The following is an 18,941-nucleotide window of genomic DNA, read 5'->3' on the forward strand; positions in this document are numbered from 1 at the left end:
TATTTTTTGCTGTTTACCAAAATGAAGTCAGTAATGTACTTTTTGAAAAGAGGGGCTGGCAGGAAGGTAAAACGGGAAAGTTCGGATAGCTTGGCTTAGCTCAGAGCCTTGTTGTAAACGTGACACAGCAACAAAAAACAGTACACAGAAATGCAGGTAAAAAAGTATGCTAGTTAAAAAAGGATGAGTAAAATAACTCTTCTATCATTTTGCCCACATGCAGTATTTCACATGAGTAATCAACAAACAGCAATCATGCCATCAGTTCAAAGTGTGTACCACTATACAAAGTCATTTAAATAAAAAGTTCCTACCAAACTAAATAAATGAATAAGAATGTCTTTATTATAGAATTATTATAGAAATAGTATTATAGAAACTTAATATCACAAACAATAAAGTGATTTTACTAGTGTTCACTAGTTTTAAAAAACTGAGTTGTATTTTTTGTATAAACACAAAAATCCGATCAGAAGGGGGGGGGGGGGGGGGGGGGTGTCAAAAAACAGGACATCCTTACTTTACTTACTTACTTTTTTTCTTTTAGTTTTTATAGTGATGTTCAACAGAAAGCTTGGTCTAATACCCAATACTGAATAAACAGAAACTTATTAAAAACAACAGAGCAACTGTAATATCAAAGCAGGGAGATCAGAGAACAATCCATTTCTTCTTTAAGCCATTTCAGAATCTGATCTCCAGAGCATGGGGGGTGGATTATGATTATACATAGGCTTTCCATGGAAGAAAAGCACTGTTGCACAATATGATCTGAGCTGAGTGCTGATGCTAGAAATGGCATTAACAGAAACAACTGAAGTCCACCTACTCTTCCTCTATTTTACATTGCAAATGTATAACCTAGAGTACCTGCTGCATAAAACTACAACATATTGTTCCATCAATACATGGATGAAGGTAGCGGATGATTGTGGAGAAGTTTACACATCAATAAGTCCTCCGCATTAGTGTGGGTGCAGCGAGTATTTCTCTGGATGTGTTTGGCTAATGTGATGGACTAGCACTGCACATTGGTGCTAGCTAACCTGGGTGAGGTTCTGCTCTGCTGGACTGCCTTACAGGGTACTCAATAGAGCCTGATGGGTCATGATAGAAAGGAAATGAGGAGAGCGGAGAAAATTGAGAGAGGGATTGAGTTTGTGACAGGGAAAAAACGTCTGGATGTCTGAATGGAGGGAAGAGAGTTATAGCCAGAAAAGATATATAGCCAGAAAAGAGATGTACAGCCCAAAGGCATTTATCATGCACGTCTCCAGAAACTGAGCATTATTTATCTCATGGATATTAATGAATAACTAAATGTAGGACTGAACTGTTAAACTAAGGATGTACTCCGATTTGAATGGACAAAAGCAATTCCTCCGGTCTCACATAGAGACACAATGCATTTAAAAGAAATGAAACGGAACAGAGTCAGGGAGCATCAGACAGGCAGAACGGACATGCTGGCGATATCAGGCTGGAAGAGAATATGGCAGAGATGGATGAGGCGGATAATGAAAAGGGAGAGAATCACTGACAGATGGAGTGATGGAATGAGGAATAGCTGAGAAAAGCAAACTCACTGGAGCCGTGGCCAGCCATCTTTAGCTCCAGCTCCTGGACCTGCTTGACCAGCAGAGAGATGTGCTGGAGAAGGTCCTTGTTCTGCAGCAGTAGCTGGTGGACACGTGCCTGGGCCTCAATTCTGGCTGCTGCCTCTGCCGAGAGCTGATCCTTCAGCAGGTGAACCTGAAAGAACACAGAGGTTTTACACTACAGGTACACTGGCCATAAGGTTTAGCTAGACTTCCAAAATGTTTTAGTGTGTTCTTCGCTGGTTTATGATGCATAAATGATTAACTGGGTAGTAATTGAAAGCAATTCAATAACTCATGTATGTTACAGCCCTGTTGTGAAGTCAGCCCTCAAACCTGTGTTTAAACCATGTGTGGGCAAGAGGATTTTCAATATGTGCTTTTTAAATAATAATCTGGAGAATAGAAAACTCTCATATAATTACGCAGGCAAAATGTGCTTCCCATATAGAAGATGACATGAGTATATACCCCAAAGTTCATGGGGATTTGTTATTAAACTTATGTGAATCATTGAAAAGCAGTGAACATTTTCAAAAGCACCCTGTTTCTACACCCTCAGTAGTAAAAAAGCAGGACGTGCGTACACAGTTGAGCCGTGTAATATTGCAAAAGTTCAGCATCACTAAATTTGCAGGACAGCGTATCCTGATATTTTATGTCCTTAGAAAATACAGCTAGGAAATTATTGAAAAGGCATCAACCCCCAGCCTATCAGTGCCTAAAGTGAAAAGGAAAAAAAACGGACAAGCCAGAGTTGAGCAATACTGTCTAAAACGTTAATATCTGAATGTTTTAAACAAGATGCATTCTGATGCATAAAATGCACAAAGGATTTTCTTTCTAAAAGCATCTCACCATTTACAATATTTAAATACATCAAAATTCAGTGGTTTGTATATTTAATGTATACTACGGTAAATCAAAATTAAATTTGTAAAGCTGAAATGGATAATGAACTCCCTTGTTTGAAGAAATTTCAGGTTATGCATATGCAGTGCACTTCACCTATTTTAAAATAGGCTGAAGAATGGCTGGAGTGAACGTTGTGTTCTACCAGTGATCTATTACATTAATGTAAACTGAAAAGCTTTATGGAAATTTAATGCAGTAGTTTCAAAGATGAAAAGAAAAGAAAGTTTGGGCTTCCATTAGAAACAACTTGCAGCCATCAGTCAATAAATCATTCAAAACGCGCTCAGGAAGATTCTGCAGCAGAAATCAGACAGGTTCTTGCAGACGACACAGGGTTTACGCAAGGACCGGGCTGATTCTGGTGTGTGAAGGCTAAGATTAAGCATTATATAAAGTGTATTTAGGATATGCTTCACTATACAGCAAAAACATCTTGACACGAAAAAGACAAAGGCTTCCTTCCCAATGAGCCTCAGTGACACAGGATCAAAGTATTCTGGTTTGGTCTGTAAAGGTTATCTACTGTGCACTCCTGAGCTAAGACTCCCTTCAGTGCAACCACAACAAGTAAGGGGGGGGGGTGATCATTAGTTTTCTTTTAGTTTTTGAAGTCAGCTGTGCTATTAATGCATCTGTGAATGAAGCTGAGTTGGTGGTACTGGATAAAGGACAGATTCTGCAAAGAAGTCATGACAAAGGACTGCAGTCCTGTGCATTTCAAAAGCATACTTAGATAAACGCTTTAGAGAAACACCTGCTTTGAGGGGAGTTTAGAAGTGTCAGTATAATTAGAGAGGTAGAGCCTATTTCAAGTGCTCTCTTTATTACTCACTCAAGATTCAGTGGCATGGTCTTGAGTGCCAAAGCAGCACAGCCTCTGCTTATAGTGCACATACACACAAAAGCAGTCCTAAGCCGCTCAGAGAACTGTGTATATCTGGACACTTGAAGTCTGGAAAAACATCCAGGTTAAACAATACAATATGCAGATATATCCGTTTGAGGGGTGATGTATTACAATGTAAACTTGCCTATATACCTAATGACTTGCAGGAAATTTTGTAGCAAATCTTTCCACAAGCTACTGTGAAACTCGAGACTACAAAAATGCCAAAATGATTCTATATAATTATTATTTTAATTTCTACAAAGACCAGAACACTGTCTAAAACATTAATATCTGAATGTTTTATACAAGATACATTTGATGTATAAACCGCACAAAGGGGTTTCTTTCTAATAGCATCTCACCATTTACAATATTTAAACACATCATAATGTAGTGGTTTGTATATTTAATGTATACTACAGTAAATCAAGAGTACATTTTTAAAGTTAAAATGGATAATTAACTCCCTTGTTTGAGGAAATTTCAGGTTATGCATATGCAGTGCACTTCTTTTAATTTCTACATAGACCAGAAATAAATATATTCATTTGATTCTGTAAAAGGCTCCTCTTGTTAATGCATCAGTATCCATTACTAATAGTACATTTCGTATGTTTACAATGGATTATTTTTTAAGGTGCAAGTACATGAATACTGAAATCACAATCTAGGCACTGCAATATAGCAATATAGAGAAAGATATACATGTATTATACTTCCATGGACACACTATGGACTCACCAGGACATAGCCGAGAAGACATAGATAGTGCAGCTGACTCTGGAACAGCTTTTTTTGTTAACTAGGCTAACTACTAGTTAGTTAGTTTGTCAGAGAAATATAATGACATAGCTAACATCAAACTGGCACATCATCCACTTGCACTCAAAAGGACAAAAGTTTTTTAGCATCCTTCTTAGCTGTAGTTTTAGCCCACATGTAAATGGAAGCTTCTGGTACTCCCTGAACACAAAAACTACACATTCTCCTCAGATAAACAATAGAACACATTTTCTGTGGTGTAGTTAACTGTTTAATAAAGACAGACGCTATCACCTACTTTTCTTACCCGCAGTTGCTGGTATATCCGTTCATCCACTCTTGTGGTTAGTCCAATATTGAAATTATTCAGAATGCACATCCCTAATATTTTACAGGCTAGTACATAAGGTTCGAGCAGCTTTGAAACTCTGCACTTGTGTACTGTGCGCTTGGGTCTGTTGCTGCAAAAACAAACAATTGATTATCTTGCAGCCCTAGTCCAAATTTATGTAAAAACAAAAACACAGGACCTCAAAACAGAGAGGCCAAGAATAAAGACTGTCATTCTGCCAAGCATGACTGTGTGAATGTGTATTGCTGCACTGTAAATCCATAACGGCTTACTCCTTGCTAGCCGTCCTGCCTGATTATGAGGCTCTGCTGTGTCCTTCAGGCGTCCTAAAGATGCAACAAACTGATAGCTGGGAGAATCCATTTCCTGTCATGACTTATGCCAAGCTCTCTGACTGTCATGAGTTGTTAAAGGGGCATGGCAGGCTCCTCCTAACACACAGGGGTCCTGGGTGATTTATGACACAGCTTATAGAGCGGGCATGCTCCGCGCCGCTGGCCTTTAAGAACAATACGTTCTCCAGCCTAAGCTGACGAGCTGTCAGAAGCTGGGAGGCAAGCAGGGGAGAAAGAGCAAAACAGAAAAAATGACCACCCTCTAAATGCAGTCAAGTAGCTTAGCACAGGTTCAGTGCCTCCAGAGCAACCCTTTGATTAAGTGTGTGTGTGTGTGTGTGTGTGTGTGTGTGCATCAGTGATAAAAGATGCTCTATTATTTAGAGGTTACATGATTAACATCTGTGCCAGCCTCATATTTCATGGTGCTATTGTTTTGCTATCTCGCTCTCAGTAAAGCACATGCAAAAATGATCAGTCAACTGTGGGCTTTTTCCAAAACACCCCTCAGAATGGCACAGGGCAATCATAACAAGGCCAAAATGATGCTGTGTCAATGAAACACTTAGCGCTCATCTAATGTGCTGCCATAGACTGCTGAGCCACTCTCTATTCTCTACTATGGCATATCTTCTATTGAGATTTCAGCTGGTTGGCAGAACATGGCTCCATGGGTGGGGAGCTGGACATCACAAATGTGCTGATAAGGGGTGGAGCAGAGTGTGACATAGGTGCTGTGGGTCAAGTTCATTGCAGCATGTGTGCATCGATGTAAAAAAAAAAAAAAAAAAAAAAAATTTAGGTCAGTAGTGCTGCCAACCTGACACTAGCATTCTCAGAAGCACGTGAAGCCACTCATGCCATCTTTTTAAACCACTGCTTTTGCAATGTCACCCAGCAGCTCAGCACACTAGGAGGAGGGTGCTAACTGCTCATTTCTATCGACAAGACCCGACAGATGCCCTCCATTAGCCAGCACGCTGGTCAAGAATCGACCCAGGAGAGAAACTCTGCTATCCATTCCCGCCCATTGAGAGTGCAGGAAATTGTACTCTTGACCAGGTAGAGACCTCTGACTGCCAGTGCTCTCCTCTTTTTTAATGACTGCACGAGCTGCCCATCCATTTGAAAGAAAGCCTTTCTCCATCCTCCAAGCACTTCTAATATGGATAATGAAAACAAATATGAGATATGGATCATCTGGCTTATCCAGATCATTTAAGGAGACAAAAGCCTCTTGGCTGAATTTGAGAACAGAATCGATATGGGCAGGACTTCAGACAAACAGCAGCTTGTTTACTAAGAAATTCTTCTCAGCTGCTTGAACAAAACCCTGATAAGACTGGCCTGCATTATTTTGACCATAATTATTAAATGTCATTAAAATATCCACCCGTCCAAAAGAAAATATTTTGAAATTTTGAAAATTTGATCAGCATACTTTTATCCAACTTAAGAGGGAGAAAAATTCCTCATTGCCACACTTCAGTCTTCTGCAGTGTCAGTATGGCACAGTCCTGTGTCGTGATAAACAATGTAATGTGCAGCCCTACTTTTTACATGCTTGTTTTCTTCTCCTTTTATTATCTGCTTACTGTAAGAAGTAAGCTCCCTCTTTCCAGTTTCCAAACAGAGACATTTAGATCTCATTAGCTGTTTGACGAGTTTTGCAAAGCGATTCTCAACAGGGATATCATCAAACAGCCCCTCTCACTCAGCTGTGTGCATTAATGGAGAGCTCATCGTGTCTCGCTCAAGTGTAGTGGTGTGTGTACCGCTCTGCTGCTCTTGCGAGGTCTCCGAAAAACGGGTCCACACTGAGTTGTCGTTCCAGAGCTGAGCCTCATCTGGCAGTCTGGCGATGTCAAGTGGGATCAGAGGATGTGCGTGACTAACCTCGACCAAGCGAACTGATCTAATACAGGGCCAAAGGTCCTTTTTTGTTACTCTATGGAATGTAATTGAATGAAGAAATCCGTCTCTGGTGGAATGGAATGAATACATTGATGTGATCATGGGTGAATCTTTTTGTGCTGAGGCATCACGTCGCACCAGAAATAGCGGCTGTTCCTCGATTCCTCAATTCTGCTTCAACGAAGGAAAGTGTGTTTTGTAAGCAGCTCCTTTAAGCGTTAGAAGCACTCATTACAAACTACTTTAATTTGCCAGTGGCAGAGGCCCAATGCCACCCTGCCCACAGAATATAATCAATGAACCATTTGCATGCAGAAATATGATAAGCAGAACGTTTTTTTGTTAGTTTTTTTTTTGGCCTAAGTCAGCTAACTTTGGTGTCATGGCTGAGAGCAAATGCAAAACAGCAGAAGAGCACTGAGAATTAGCAATTAAGCATTTAAAATGATACAAGCAAGGGCTAATCTTAGGTAAAGGCTCCAGTGTTTTGTGTAAAATGTAAAACGCAGAGCTTCTCTAGTTCTCTGAGGTGCACAGAGTGTGTACTTTGAACTGCAGAATGGAAAAATCAAGCACATTTTTTCATCTGTGTTTTTCCCCCCAAGAATGAGGGTCACTGCTACACAAATGGAAAGACAAAAAAATGAATAAACAATGACTGTTGAGCTTGTGCTGCTTTGATAGCACACTTCAAAGCGTGCCATTCGTATTCAGCGACTGATGCCATGCCTGGGCAGATGGAATGTAGCCACTGTCTGTTTTCTGTGTGTTCGCAGATCATTATACTGACGGGGGCTGTGGCAGACATCCCTAACAGCCCTATTAAACCAAGAGGAGCACAAGCCCATAAACCTGAGAGGAGTACAAGCCTATCGAACTGAGAGGGGCACAAGCCTCCAGTTTCCTTGTGATTGGACATTATGGTTATATCGCCTTTCCCAAGAGCTTAAAACCATGGCAGAATGAGATCACTACAGGCTTTTGAAAGGCCAGATTACTACACCAGCCTGCTGTCTGCAGGGGTGAAAATGCTGAAGACATACAAAACCTTCAGCTGTTTACGCCCCTGGCGGTGCAGAATCAGTTCTTATGTTTGGATTACAAGGGATGAAGTTCTGCTTGGGGGCTGGGACAGTTGAGAGAGGACAGGAAGAGAGAGAGAGTGAGAGGACAAGTAATAGAGAGAATGTGCGGGAGAGAGAGGGGAGGATTCATCTAGGTCAGTAGCTAGAGGGAAAAGGATCAGTGGGATTGGCGGGATTGGGGTGCTCAATCATAAAATCACAGCCCTCAAATCGCATTGTGCTCTATAAGTAAGATATATGAGCTTACATCAACCTCAAACCTCAAAACTCCACACTGAGGTTGGATCAAAAATGGAGGGGCAATCTGAACTCCGCTGGCTATGATGTTATTAAGTATTTGCAGACAGTGCAAACCCAGGAAAAGCCTCTTTCTAGATAAGCTCTTCATCTTCTTCACCTCTTCACATTGCCTGATCACTGATTACAGTTCTTTTTCAGAGCAGAAAGTGCACAAAGGAAAAGAAACAGCTCCCCAATGAAGTAATGAACTTAATTACAGAGCTGAATCACTAATTCCTCACAAATTAATTACAGCATTATTCTCAGTCTTTTGTTTCTCCTCTTTAACGTGTTTCCGATTGTTTAAACTGAAGACTCTGCTGGGAAAACCTTGCATGCCTCATGCCTCTTAGATGATTTCAGATAATGCATGTGCCATCTTGCCACTGTAAGGCATGAGCATATTCCTTTAAGAAATACTGCACATTCGCTGGTGTAATACTGTGCTACTGTGCTTAAGCTTACCTGAGCTACAGCCACTTGGGTCTGCTGCTGTTGCTGAGTGAGCTGTTGCTGCAGGAGCTGGAGCTGGTGGTGGACAGACAGTGGTGTGCCAGCTGGGAGCTGACTGCCAGAGGGAAGCAGCATTTTCGGAGAGGCTAGCAGGATGGAGACTTCTTCAGAGAGCTGCAGGGGAGGAAACAGAAATATTGATGGAATTCAATATCACTATTATATTGTCCAGATATGTCATGGTGGGACGATACTGGTAACTTTATTAGCATTGATCAAGTTCATCACCCCAGCTTGAGTGGGACGTTTTGTGTGGTTTTCTTCTAACATGCCTCAATGGGATCAGTATGCATTATAGTAAAGGTTAATCATGAAACTCTGATTAACTGTTTAATTTTAACAACAAGCCAGTGATATATACTGAAGCGAACTGTTGGGTGAGCTATAAATATATACAAAAAAATTAATAACAGACTTTTTGTCCATGCAGCTGTTACATAACCACACATTTATTTTGATGCAGATAGTTTTGTGCGTTCTGGTTGGAAAACTGGTGTGGTTCAAACATCACAGCACTGAATTAACTGCCCATCATTTTATTGTTTAAATGACCACGACGACTAACATCTCAGGTCATTACAATTAACTCTGCCTATGGGGCACGTTGTTACGCTTTCACCCATACTGCTTACGGCTAAATCCTGGATCCCATCCTTCATAGGAGAACAATTCCCAGGATTTCCATACATGACAACATACAAACAAATGTGTATTCAAAACCCTTCAGTTTTTGAAAAAGCGCCCACTATGAACTCCTTAGCTTCAGAATTGTATGTGGAGATGGACAGTCTAGTGTTATTTGATCGAGAGCTAAGTACTGCCTATATAGATAGAAATGTAAGTTGCACGTTAGACACAAAGTCTTGAACACAGCGAAAGCTTGCACATTTGGGTAATATTTTCTAGGTCTTATTCATTAGTGATAACGGTGCATGAAGAGTGCCCTATTACATCCTTATTTTTAAAATGAGTACAGTGCAGTATTATGAAGGAGTAAAATCTGCAATCTCAGTGACTAAATAGATCTCCAGAATCTCACCAACATATCATAGATCATTTTTTTTTTCAAAATAGTGCACAGGATCCAGTAAATTGTTGGTAAATGGTAGGTTCTGGAAACTACTTACATCTACTGGAAACTGCCATGTATTGGAGTAATTTATTATGTAGAGTGAGGAGTTTCCAGAACTAGACAAAAAATAAATAATGAAATAAATAAAAAATAAAAAGCACCCCAGACCACACACAGACATCCAGATTAGACTGTACATTCGAAGATCAAAAGACATGAAATGAAATAATAAAAGCTAATAAACCTGTCTAAAAGGGTTAGAGCTAAACCAACTAACTCAATTAACCTAGATCTTCACTGAACCGCATTTCAAAGAAGGAAATCCAGCATGAAAACATCTCAGCTGATCAAAACCAGTACAGGAATAGCCTCTGGAAATTCTCTTTGAACATAAAATGCAATGTTTTGTTGGCTAAGCCTTTGGTGGCAGATAATTGCATCGGGGAGACAAACAGCACAGAGAGAAGCGCTGGAGACTGACAAACAGTTTCCTTCTTTTAGAGAGTAGCTTTACATGCTGAGTTATGGTCATTAGCAGGATCTGTGTGAAAGCGTTGCTCTCTGTGGCTATGTAGTGAACTCGCAAAGTTCTTTTTTGCTTCTGTTGCAGCGAAGCTGAGCCACGGAACACCATAGTCGCTACGATCAACGCTATGCCATTCATCGACAGTGACATTAATTAGAGCAGTGGCTCCAGGTTGCAGAGCTGTGCTGCTAGCAAAACAGAGCAGAGGGACAGTAGGTAACAGTGACCAACAGGCCATACTCTTCCCTGAGGCGGACTTGTTTACTTTCCCCAAAGGTCTGAGATAAAATTATAGTAATGGTGGCTGTCCTGTCTTGCCTCATGCTGGGAGCTGAGTGTGTTTGGGTGAGTGAGGGAAGGCACACACTGTACCAGCCAATGGAGGACGAAAGGTCTTTATAGTGTCAGCTTGGTTCTATTCGGATGAAAAAGTTGCCAGCGGAGAAAATCCTGGCATTGCCAAGAAGAGCAAAGTGCTGACTCACTAATCGAGATCAGAGAAATTATCAGAGCAGTGCTTTTTGTTCAAAACGGAACAGACCTCTTCTGACAGCCTGATCAACTGTGCTTAAAACCGAGGTGCAACATATTTTCATTTTAAGCCATTCGTGTTTGAAAAATAAGCTGGAGTTCCTTCTCTGGACGTCTTGACACCACCACCACCACCACACACGTCCAACACTGGAACGCACAGTGAATCCACTCTTAAAAAGATCCTCAAACAGTTGTTGGCTTGGATGCTTTGAGGTTTAGGAAAACTTTGTAACTGGTACAGAATGTTTACACTGTGTAAACCGAGAAAACCCTCACTTTGTCAGTGTTTGTGCTGAAATATTTTTGTATCTGAAGAGCCTACAAACCCACAAACTGTGAAACAAAACAACCCTGTCAGTTTTGTGCTTTTATTTTTTTGCTTATGGTGTTCAGATGTGGAGTCCCTTTCTACATCCCAGGGGGATGTATTAGAATTATGCTGCACCCCAATTGCCCTGGAATGACAAAAGTTCTGAGTTCCAGGTAGGAAATTTCAACTGGAACAAAGGTAAAGGTGCACGTATTTGTCACTATACAGTGTACACTGTACAGCAAAATGTGTCCTCCGCATTTAACCCATCTGTGGTAGTGCACACACACACACACACACACACACACACACACACACACACACACACTAGTGAGATAGGGGCAGGGAGTACACACACACACCCAGAGCGGTGGGCAGCCAACTCCAGCACCTGGGGAGCAGAGAGGGTAAAGGAGCCCAACAGTGGCAGCTTGCCAAGCCCGGGAATCAATCCCACAACCCTGGAATCGATAGCCTGGCGCTCTAACCGCTGAGCCACCACTGCCCTCAAGTTGGATTTCCTACAAGGAAAGTTGGGAGAACCTCACCAATCTCAAGTTCAAAATCAAAGATGGCAGATCACCAGTAGCAAAAGCAGTAGTATTTTACAGTTTATTAGAACTTCTAACAATTAGTGTCTTAATAATTCAGTCATATACACAGTACTGTCCAACTGGCTATCTGTGGACACATTTTCATTATGTTTGGATGTGCAAAATGAAAAATTACTGCAAATTCAACGTTATCAACTTTATGGTATCACCAACAATGATAACCTGGGACATAATGTGGGACATGTTTTGGTTATGTTCACCATAAAACACTGGTATTGCCAAACCTGTTGTGGCAAACTACAAAGTCTTTAACTGTTTTTGGAAATTGTGAAAAACTTTGTGAAAAGTGTACAATTGTCTGAACGTTCAAAAGGAACACGGTCAACTCGGCTGTGACATCCGACTTCGACTTCAAGGTATATGGCACACAGCATTATACTACCAGCTATCTAAGTATCCCCACCCATAGCTTGGGAAGTAGCTTAGCAAAAATGGCTGCAAGCACCAGACAATCTACCATTACTGCAAAGCTAAAACCCAAGATCTGTTGTTGGCTGAGACAGACACAGCAACCCATTGCCCACAATTAATTGGGCTTTGCACTGAGCTTATGCCACCAGTTTATGTTCACTGCTGTTTTTGTTCTGTTTGCTGGTTTTGATATTGGTGTAGGAGTCATCATCCAAAATTCAACACTAAGCTTATGCCAAGGTAACAAGCTAAAAGCTAAAACACAAAAAATATGAACCATTTTCTCCTAACTTACTGCATGTTTTATGCATGATGCTCAAATCAGTAGTTTAAATGACTAAGGCTGCCTGCCTTAGTAATGCTAGGGTATTCCCATTCTGCGCTGCACCTTCTCATGCAAGTACACCAACACTCAGCCTACGAATTCAAAGGGCTTAAGGTTGTCACAATAACACAATACTCTGCTCGCCTACTTATGCAGAGCATTCTATTAGAGAAGTGTCTCACACTTCTACACATATGACAGATGACTGCGTGTTTCAAGGTGAGGGCTAATATGCGCACACACAAACACACCTGCTCTAATCCGTTCCTCCTCCCGCCAGAGCGTGCTGCTAAAAGCCACGGCTCTACAGACTCACTGTCATTCCTCATATTCCTGGTAGGATTAACGCGGGCAAAACAAAAGCAGGCTGGGGCCTCGGTTAGCATGTTGATGAGGCCAGCTTTTTGCGGGAGCGTACTACGCGACAGCTGTTTATTTGGGCAGCCCTGCAGAACGCTACATTGTAAACAACACCTGCTCCCGCAGATGACTTCGCGAGTTTGTGACTTTGCTTCATACCCATGGCCAGAGCCGGAGACGATAGAGCCAAAAACTGATCACGGAGAAAATTGAGCTCCTCCAAACTCTGTCTGGATAAATGGTGGTCACTCGAGGGTTCAAGCTGTCAGGAAACGTTGCATCACCTTCACTATGGCAACACTTATGAATTTAAATCCATTAGGACTTTGCAGGTTAATGGCTTTAAGGCCTGACTGGCTGCATGGAGTAGTGTGTCTGAAAACATCCATTACTATATTAGCCATTTGATTTTATTAACACCATCCATTACTGCACTGTGAATTAGGCAAACCTTTGCCATTTGGAATACACTGATATTTACCATACTACAGAGCCATGGAAACGTTTGGGCTTGAATCTGCTCAGAAGATCATGTGTGTTGCGGTATGTTGCAGTAGAACAGTGTAACACCCTGCTAGACTATGCTACAGCTTCCTGAAAGCCTTTTGCAGTCAAATTGAGGTTTTGATTTGCCTTGCAATCCTATCAGGAGTTCTTGGCCTTCCAAGCCACTGTTTCCGTTAAGTGCCATTTCTTAACTACATTACGAACTGGGGAAATGCCCAGTACCTGATACCTGAAAATGCTTTGCTGTCTTTTTATAGACTTCCTCCAACTACACATCTTAGATGAGCCTGTGGCTGCCAACTGTTGTGGCAAAAGGGTTGGAAGTCTCTACAGGGTCACAGTCTCTATAAAGCTTCGAACTTGACATCACCTGGCCTTTCCTAACGATTGCTGTATGCAAGCCATAGCCCTAATTAGATTAACGTCTGAGACCTTGATAAAAGTTAAGAGCTCAAATCTCGAGGGCTACCCAAACATTTGTTCTCTTATTTATGGTACAATATAAAATTTTTACATTGATCTTCCCTAAAATACTGAAAAGAAACTTTCCTTGCCCAAAACAATCACATGCCAACATACCTTTAATTCTCATTTTGCCAGTTTTCACCTTCTGTCTGAATCTCCAGTCATCACAGGGCAGCATCCTGCTATTGTGGCGGAACCCAGGGGAACTATATCCATGAGAAAGCAGCAGGGCTTGTGACTCCAGTCTAATGAGCTGTAGCATCAGGATTTAAACTCCAGTGCCCTGATAACTGAATATCAGACAATCTTCTTCTCCAGTTTTGCGAAGAGGAACCACCCTACATATATATATATATATATATTTTGCAGTCTAATCAACTGGCCTCTCCTTCCTCATTCTTAAAGCTCTTGTGAGTAATACAGAGGCTGAAAGCTGTGCTGACTCATGATGACCCATAAGAGGAGATTGCACTTGAACGTACGGCTGTGCCAGCTGTGATTCATATATGAAAACCAGAGCTTTTCAGAGGGAAAGCAATATAGATCCGATGAGAGATGGAGAGATAGAGACAGTCTAAAGCCAAGAAGCTTCCATCACACATACAGAGCCTGGGGCAAGGAACACACCAAAACAGGAGATTAAGGAAGTTGATACTGATCGCTATGATCCACACAACTTCCCCGGAATTTTACTTTAGGCCAGGCTGCAGGCCATTAATACGGTACTAAACACACAAGGTGTGGAAACAGTATATGAGCCACAGAATGGTATGCAAGTGCTGGGAGATATGGTGATATCTTGATTCTTGTGCAATGCTATTGAGCAAGGCCTGCTAACACAATAGACTGTTAAAGGGTATTAATAAGCCATAAGGCTATATGAGCCCTACACTTTCAGTCCCACACCTTTGTTTACAGTTCCAAGCTATTCTACGTATTTATACGTCCAATTAAATTACACAAACCATTGTGTATGTCTATGCATACCATGATCACTAGAGTGGTAATATTTAATGATCTTTAACTCCCTTAGTGTGAACTGAGAAGTAATGGGGCTAATAACAGGTTATTGCACCCGCATTCATCTCTAGTGTCGCTAAAGTTTGTGGGGACCTGTGGCAAGTTGGCCTGTGGACAGCACTATCAATAGTGGTCAGAGGGTAATGAGGCTGAATACGGTAAGGTCCGTCAGACTGGCCAGATTCTTCTCCCTCATTGGGGCAGCTGCATTACTCACTAAGCCATGCATTAAACAGGGGCTTCGACTCCAGCGTTCGCCTCTGCTGCTTCCTTTCCTCCAGGCTTAAGAGTTTTAATGAAGTCAGTAATGTCTGCGGGGTATTTCTGACTTCACAGAGAGGAAGAAATATTAAGGAAGAAGATAGCTGGCAAAAGACAGAAATAAAAAATTGCAGATGGATAAAAATTCATTCAAATGAGAGCGAGGAGGAGTGAGGAAGGGTGAGAGAGTGAGAGGAGAGAGCTAGGGAGCGAAAGCCTGCCATCACCTAGGTTGATCCAGCCGTTTCTTCTGGTTTTAGGGAAGTGGGTTAGGTTACGGAGGAACTATACGATACATTATTTTACACTACAATGCATATTTGCCAAACTAGTCTGTGCAAGAATAGAATAGACAATACATACAAAAAAAACACCCACAAATACCAGGAAGCACTCGCCATATCAAAATGCATTTAGAAGGTGCCGGTTTTATGTTTCTCTTCCGCAAGAACTGGCTTCATTTTTTCAACTCATTCAACTTTGGCTCACAGCATCAGCCAAGCAGAGCAGGAAAATAAATGACAGCATTCAGTTTTTTAAATTAATCTTAAGATTTTGCCCTCGGAGACCATGCTCGGCCCTTTGCTGTCAGCTATCATTATGGCCCCCATTGATTCTTCTCAGCTGCATTACTATTGTTCGGCAGCTCGTGGAATCACCTTGTTTTATTTGTTCATGCTGATGAGCTTGTAATGAACTCTACCCTTGAAACCATAGCTAATCCTGAGATGTACTATGCCTTTAGTGCCCGATTCAGGTGCAAACACTATATACACCTGAAAACAGTAAGTCATGCACACCACAATGCAATTTCCTACAGACAAAGACCTTGGTAGGATGCGTAAACGTAGTACTATCATATGATACAGATATCACCTTTCTGAGAAGTAAGTTTGTAATATTAGGAACAACCTCATTGAGCCAAGCTGCTGAGTACTGAGGCACATTAGAATGACCTATTCTCTGCTTAAGCACTCACTACAGAGTACAGAGTGCCTCTGGAAGAAACATCTGCGTAAGAACCATTTTTCAGAAACTTTAATTGATGTCCGAAGCGGAGTATCTGAACAAGCTCAAAATAAAGTAAAGCACAGCGTTGCTGGACTCTGGATCATTTTAATCATAGTTTGGCGGAAGTCTGGGGATCCAGGGGATCACCACCTACTGCACTGCATACTGCCAACAGTACATTTCGGTAAAAGGAGGATGGTGAGGGTAGTCAGTTATTAAACTATTAACTAAGCTATAAATTCAACCTATAACTTAACTAACTATAAGTCTTTTGGGTGTTCTAGAATGAGCGAGGTCCACAAAGACATGGTTTGAGGAACTTCAGTGGCATGCACTTCGACCCCACTTCAACACCTTTGGGAGGAGCTGGAATGTCACAGCTTGTGAGCTGGAGCTTGTCATGCAACAGCAGTGTCTGTCCTCACAAATGGCTTTTTGTCTGAATAAGCACCCACTGACACTCCAAAATGTAGTGGGAAGCTTTCCCAGGAGAAAGCAGGCAGCTACAGCCGAACGGGAGGGTGCAGCTTTTGAGTGTTGTGTGAGATGATGCAGTGCAAAATATACACTGACAACGCCTCTTCATTTATTAACACTGCTATCACTTTGTGACTGATGTCTTCTCTTTTGAGCTTCTTGATGACTTCACTATGTTTCACTGTGTTGTCACTCATTGGTGTGTGCAGTTAATAGGTGGTCCTGTGCACTGTTGAAATAGCCCCTGCCATAGCAAATCAATGCTTAATTTTGGACTCGCTCTGAGCGCACACTGCAGTCCCACCGAGTGTAGTCACACATACATCTGTTCCTTTATGTCAGGTTGTGAATTAGAAGCCACAATTTAGAGCTCAAGTTTCCAACCCTGGCTGTGAAGTACGGCCTGCCCAGTACATTTTAGTGCTCCAACATGCCCACTTCAACTCAGAAAGGGCTTGTTAATTAAGTGATTGGTTGGACCAGCTGTGCTGGGAGTGGGGACAAACACTGAAATGTGCAGGCCATGATCGTGAGGCTCGGAAATTAGAGAAAACGTACTGTGGTATTGGTTTATATCCTAGAGGGTTTAGCAAAGACCACATAATTAATGCAAATTGTTTGTGTGTTTATCTTCTGTGGACGTGGCTAAATGTAGAGGGCCCTAAGTATCTTATTAGAGTAATATCCTTTCTCAAGAGTCACTAAAGAATGCTGACAACTGTGGCATTATGTCCACTTATGGAACTTTTTAACCTTTTCAGATATATTTACTCTCACACAATTAACTGGATGTGATAATGCAATAATGACCAATTTATGCACCATTCACACGAAACCTTCATTTTAACCTCAAGTGAAGGGGACGTGTTGATGGATTTTATATTAAAGTGACAGTCCGTACGTTTTGGGGATTTAGAGACCTCTTTGGTAAAAATGTGTAACTGCATTGAGAATGCGATTTTAAAATGTGCACTGTAATTTCCTTTCAGAGCCATTCTGATATCTCCACGTTTGCAGTAGCAGTTCTCAGGTCTTTAAGAGCCTGCGCATGTGATGTATATACGTAAAGACATGACATGGCCAGAAAAAAACTCCCCCAAAAACCTACCAGACCACTCTATTTTTAGAATGAATATACTAAACTTCGCATGCATGGTCACGCAGCACTGATGCCATTTATTGCAATAGTTTAGCTCCTCCTCATTTAGAAAAACTATTTTTTTCAGTGTTACCAAAGGATGAGTATTACATTAAACCAAAAGCACTCAAATCACTGAACTACCCATCTTCAAAATACTTAACAAAACACTGATCCAAGTATTTAGTAAAGCAGCATTTCTATTTATAAGGGGTGTGTGTGTGTGTGGGGGGGGGGGGGGGGGGTGCAACTGCAAATAACACCACCCAAAAAACAAGTGTTCAAGATGAGTCCACTCAACGTAACACTGATGGAGTCAACAGTGCAGGGCATGCTGTTCTGCAAGGTAGTGCAACTGCTCTGTGTGCTCTAGTGAAGCATCTTTGCCCTTGAGGGGAAAGAAGAGAAAGTGCAATCTGCAACATTCCTCTTTGATGTGCAGCATGAATCTGGTGAGAAGAGTCACTGATGCATTCTCTCCCTCTTTGTTGAGTTGTGTCTAAACAGCTGGCTACCTCCTATAAAGCCTGTGCCTTTAGCCAAGATCAGCTCATACATGTCCTTGACTGTGTTCATCTGAATCATCCAGCTTTCTACAAAGACATCCATAAGAGAGTGATGGCCTACTCAAAGGTAAGGGTACAAAAAGAGAGAGAAAAATGAGGGATTAGATATAGTGGCTGATACTATATTACTAACACTTGATACTATTATGATCTATATGGTCAGTGCCATGGAAAACTGGCATTCTTGATCAAAATGGCAATTTTCTGTTTTAAATCTCTAATCTCAATCAGTCCACAGGACCTGTTCCCATAATGCCTCAGGGTTGCCCGAGTGCTCCGTTGAAAATGTCTGATGCTAAATTGGACACAGGAAACCTTTTCTTTTGATGACTCCTTCATGAAGGTTATATTTGTGCAGGTGCTGCTGCACAGTAGAATAGTGCACTACTACTCTAGTCTGCTAAAATATAAATGTAATTACCCACCTCTTTATCACTGATATTACAATGATACTGTATATAGAGAAAAAAGAAAAACAGTACATGTACATTCGTGTTTTGAATGTTGTTTTTAAGAGTAAATATTGCAGACACACAAATATGTCAAGCGGTTGCATCATAACAATTCCTTCCAAAACAATTCAACTAATAGACAGCAACTGTGCTGATGTAACATTTTGTTTGTGTGCACCCACTCATATATTGGTGGTTATACATGTTGAGATCTTCATTCATTCATGGAATTATATGAATTAAACAGTGC

At 41.3% G+C, this 18,941-nt stretch overlaps 1 protein-coding gene across 2 annotated transcripts in view; it reads right to left on the reverse strand.

The window, feature by feature from the left end:
- nos1apa (nitric oxide synthase 1 (neuronal) adaptor protein a) overlaps nt 1-18,941 on the reverse strand; it is a 119,858-nt gene that overhangs the window by 18,435 nt on the left and 82,482 nt on the right. For both annotated transcript variants that reach the window (XM_072684356.1, XM_072684357.1), the window contains exons 9-10: nt 8,595-8,756; nt 1,587-1,752 (exon numbers count right to left, since the gene is read on the reverse strand). In XM_072684356.1, the coding sequence (XP_072540457.1) occupies nt 1,587-1,752; nt 8,595-8,756 (328 nt within the window). The remainder of the gene's footprint in view (nt 1-1,586; nt 1,753-8,594; nt 8,757-18,941) is intronic.

The sequence above is a fragment of the Salminus brasiliensis genome, chromosome 7, assembly GCF_030463535.1.
Source record: "Salminus brasiliensis chromosome 7, fSalBra1.hap2, whole genome shotgun sequence".
NCBI lineage: Eukaryota > Metazoa > Chordata > Actinopteri > Characiformes > Bryconidae > Salminus > Salminus brasiliensis.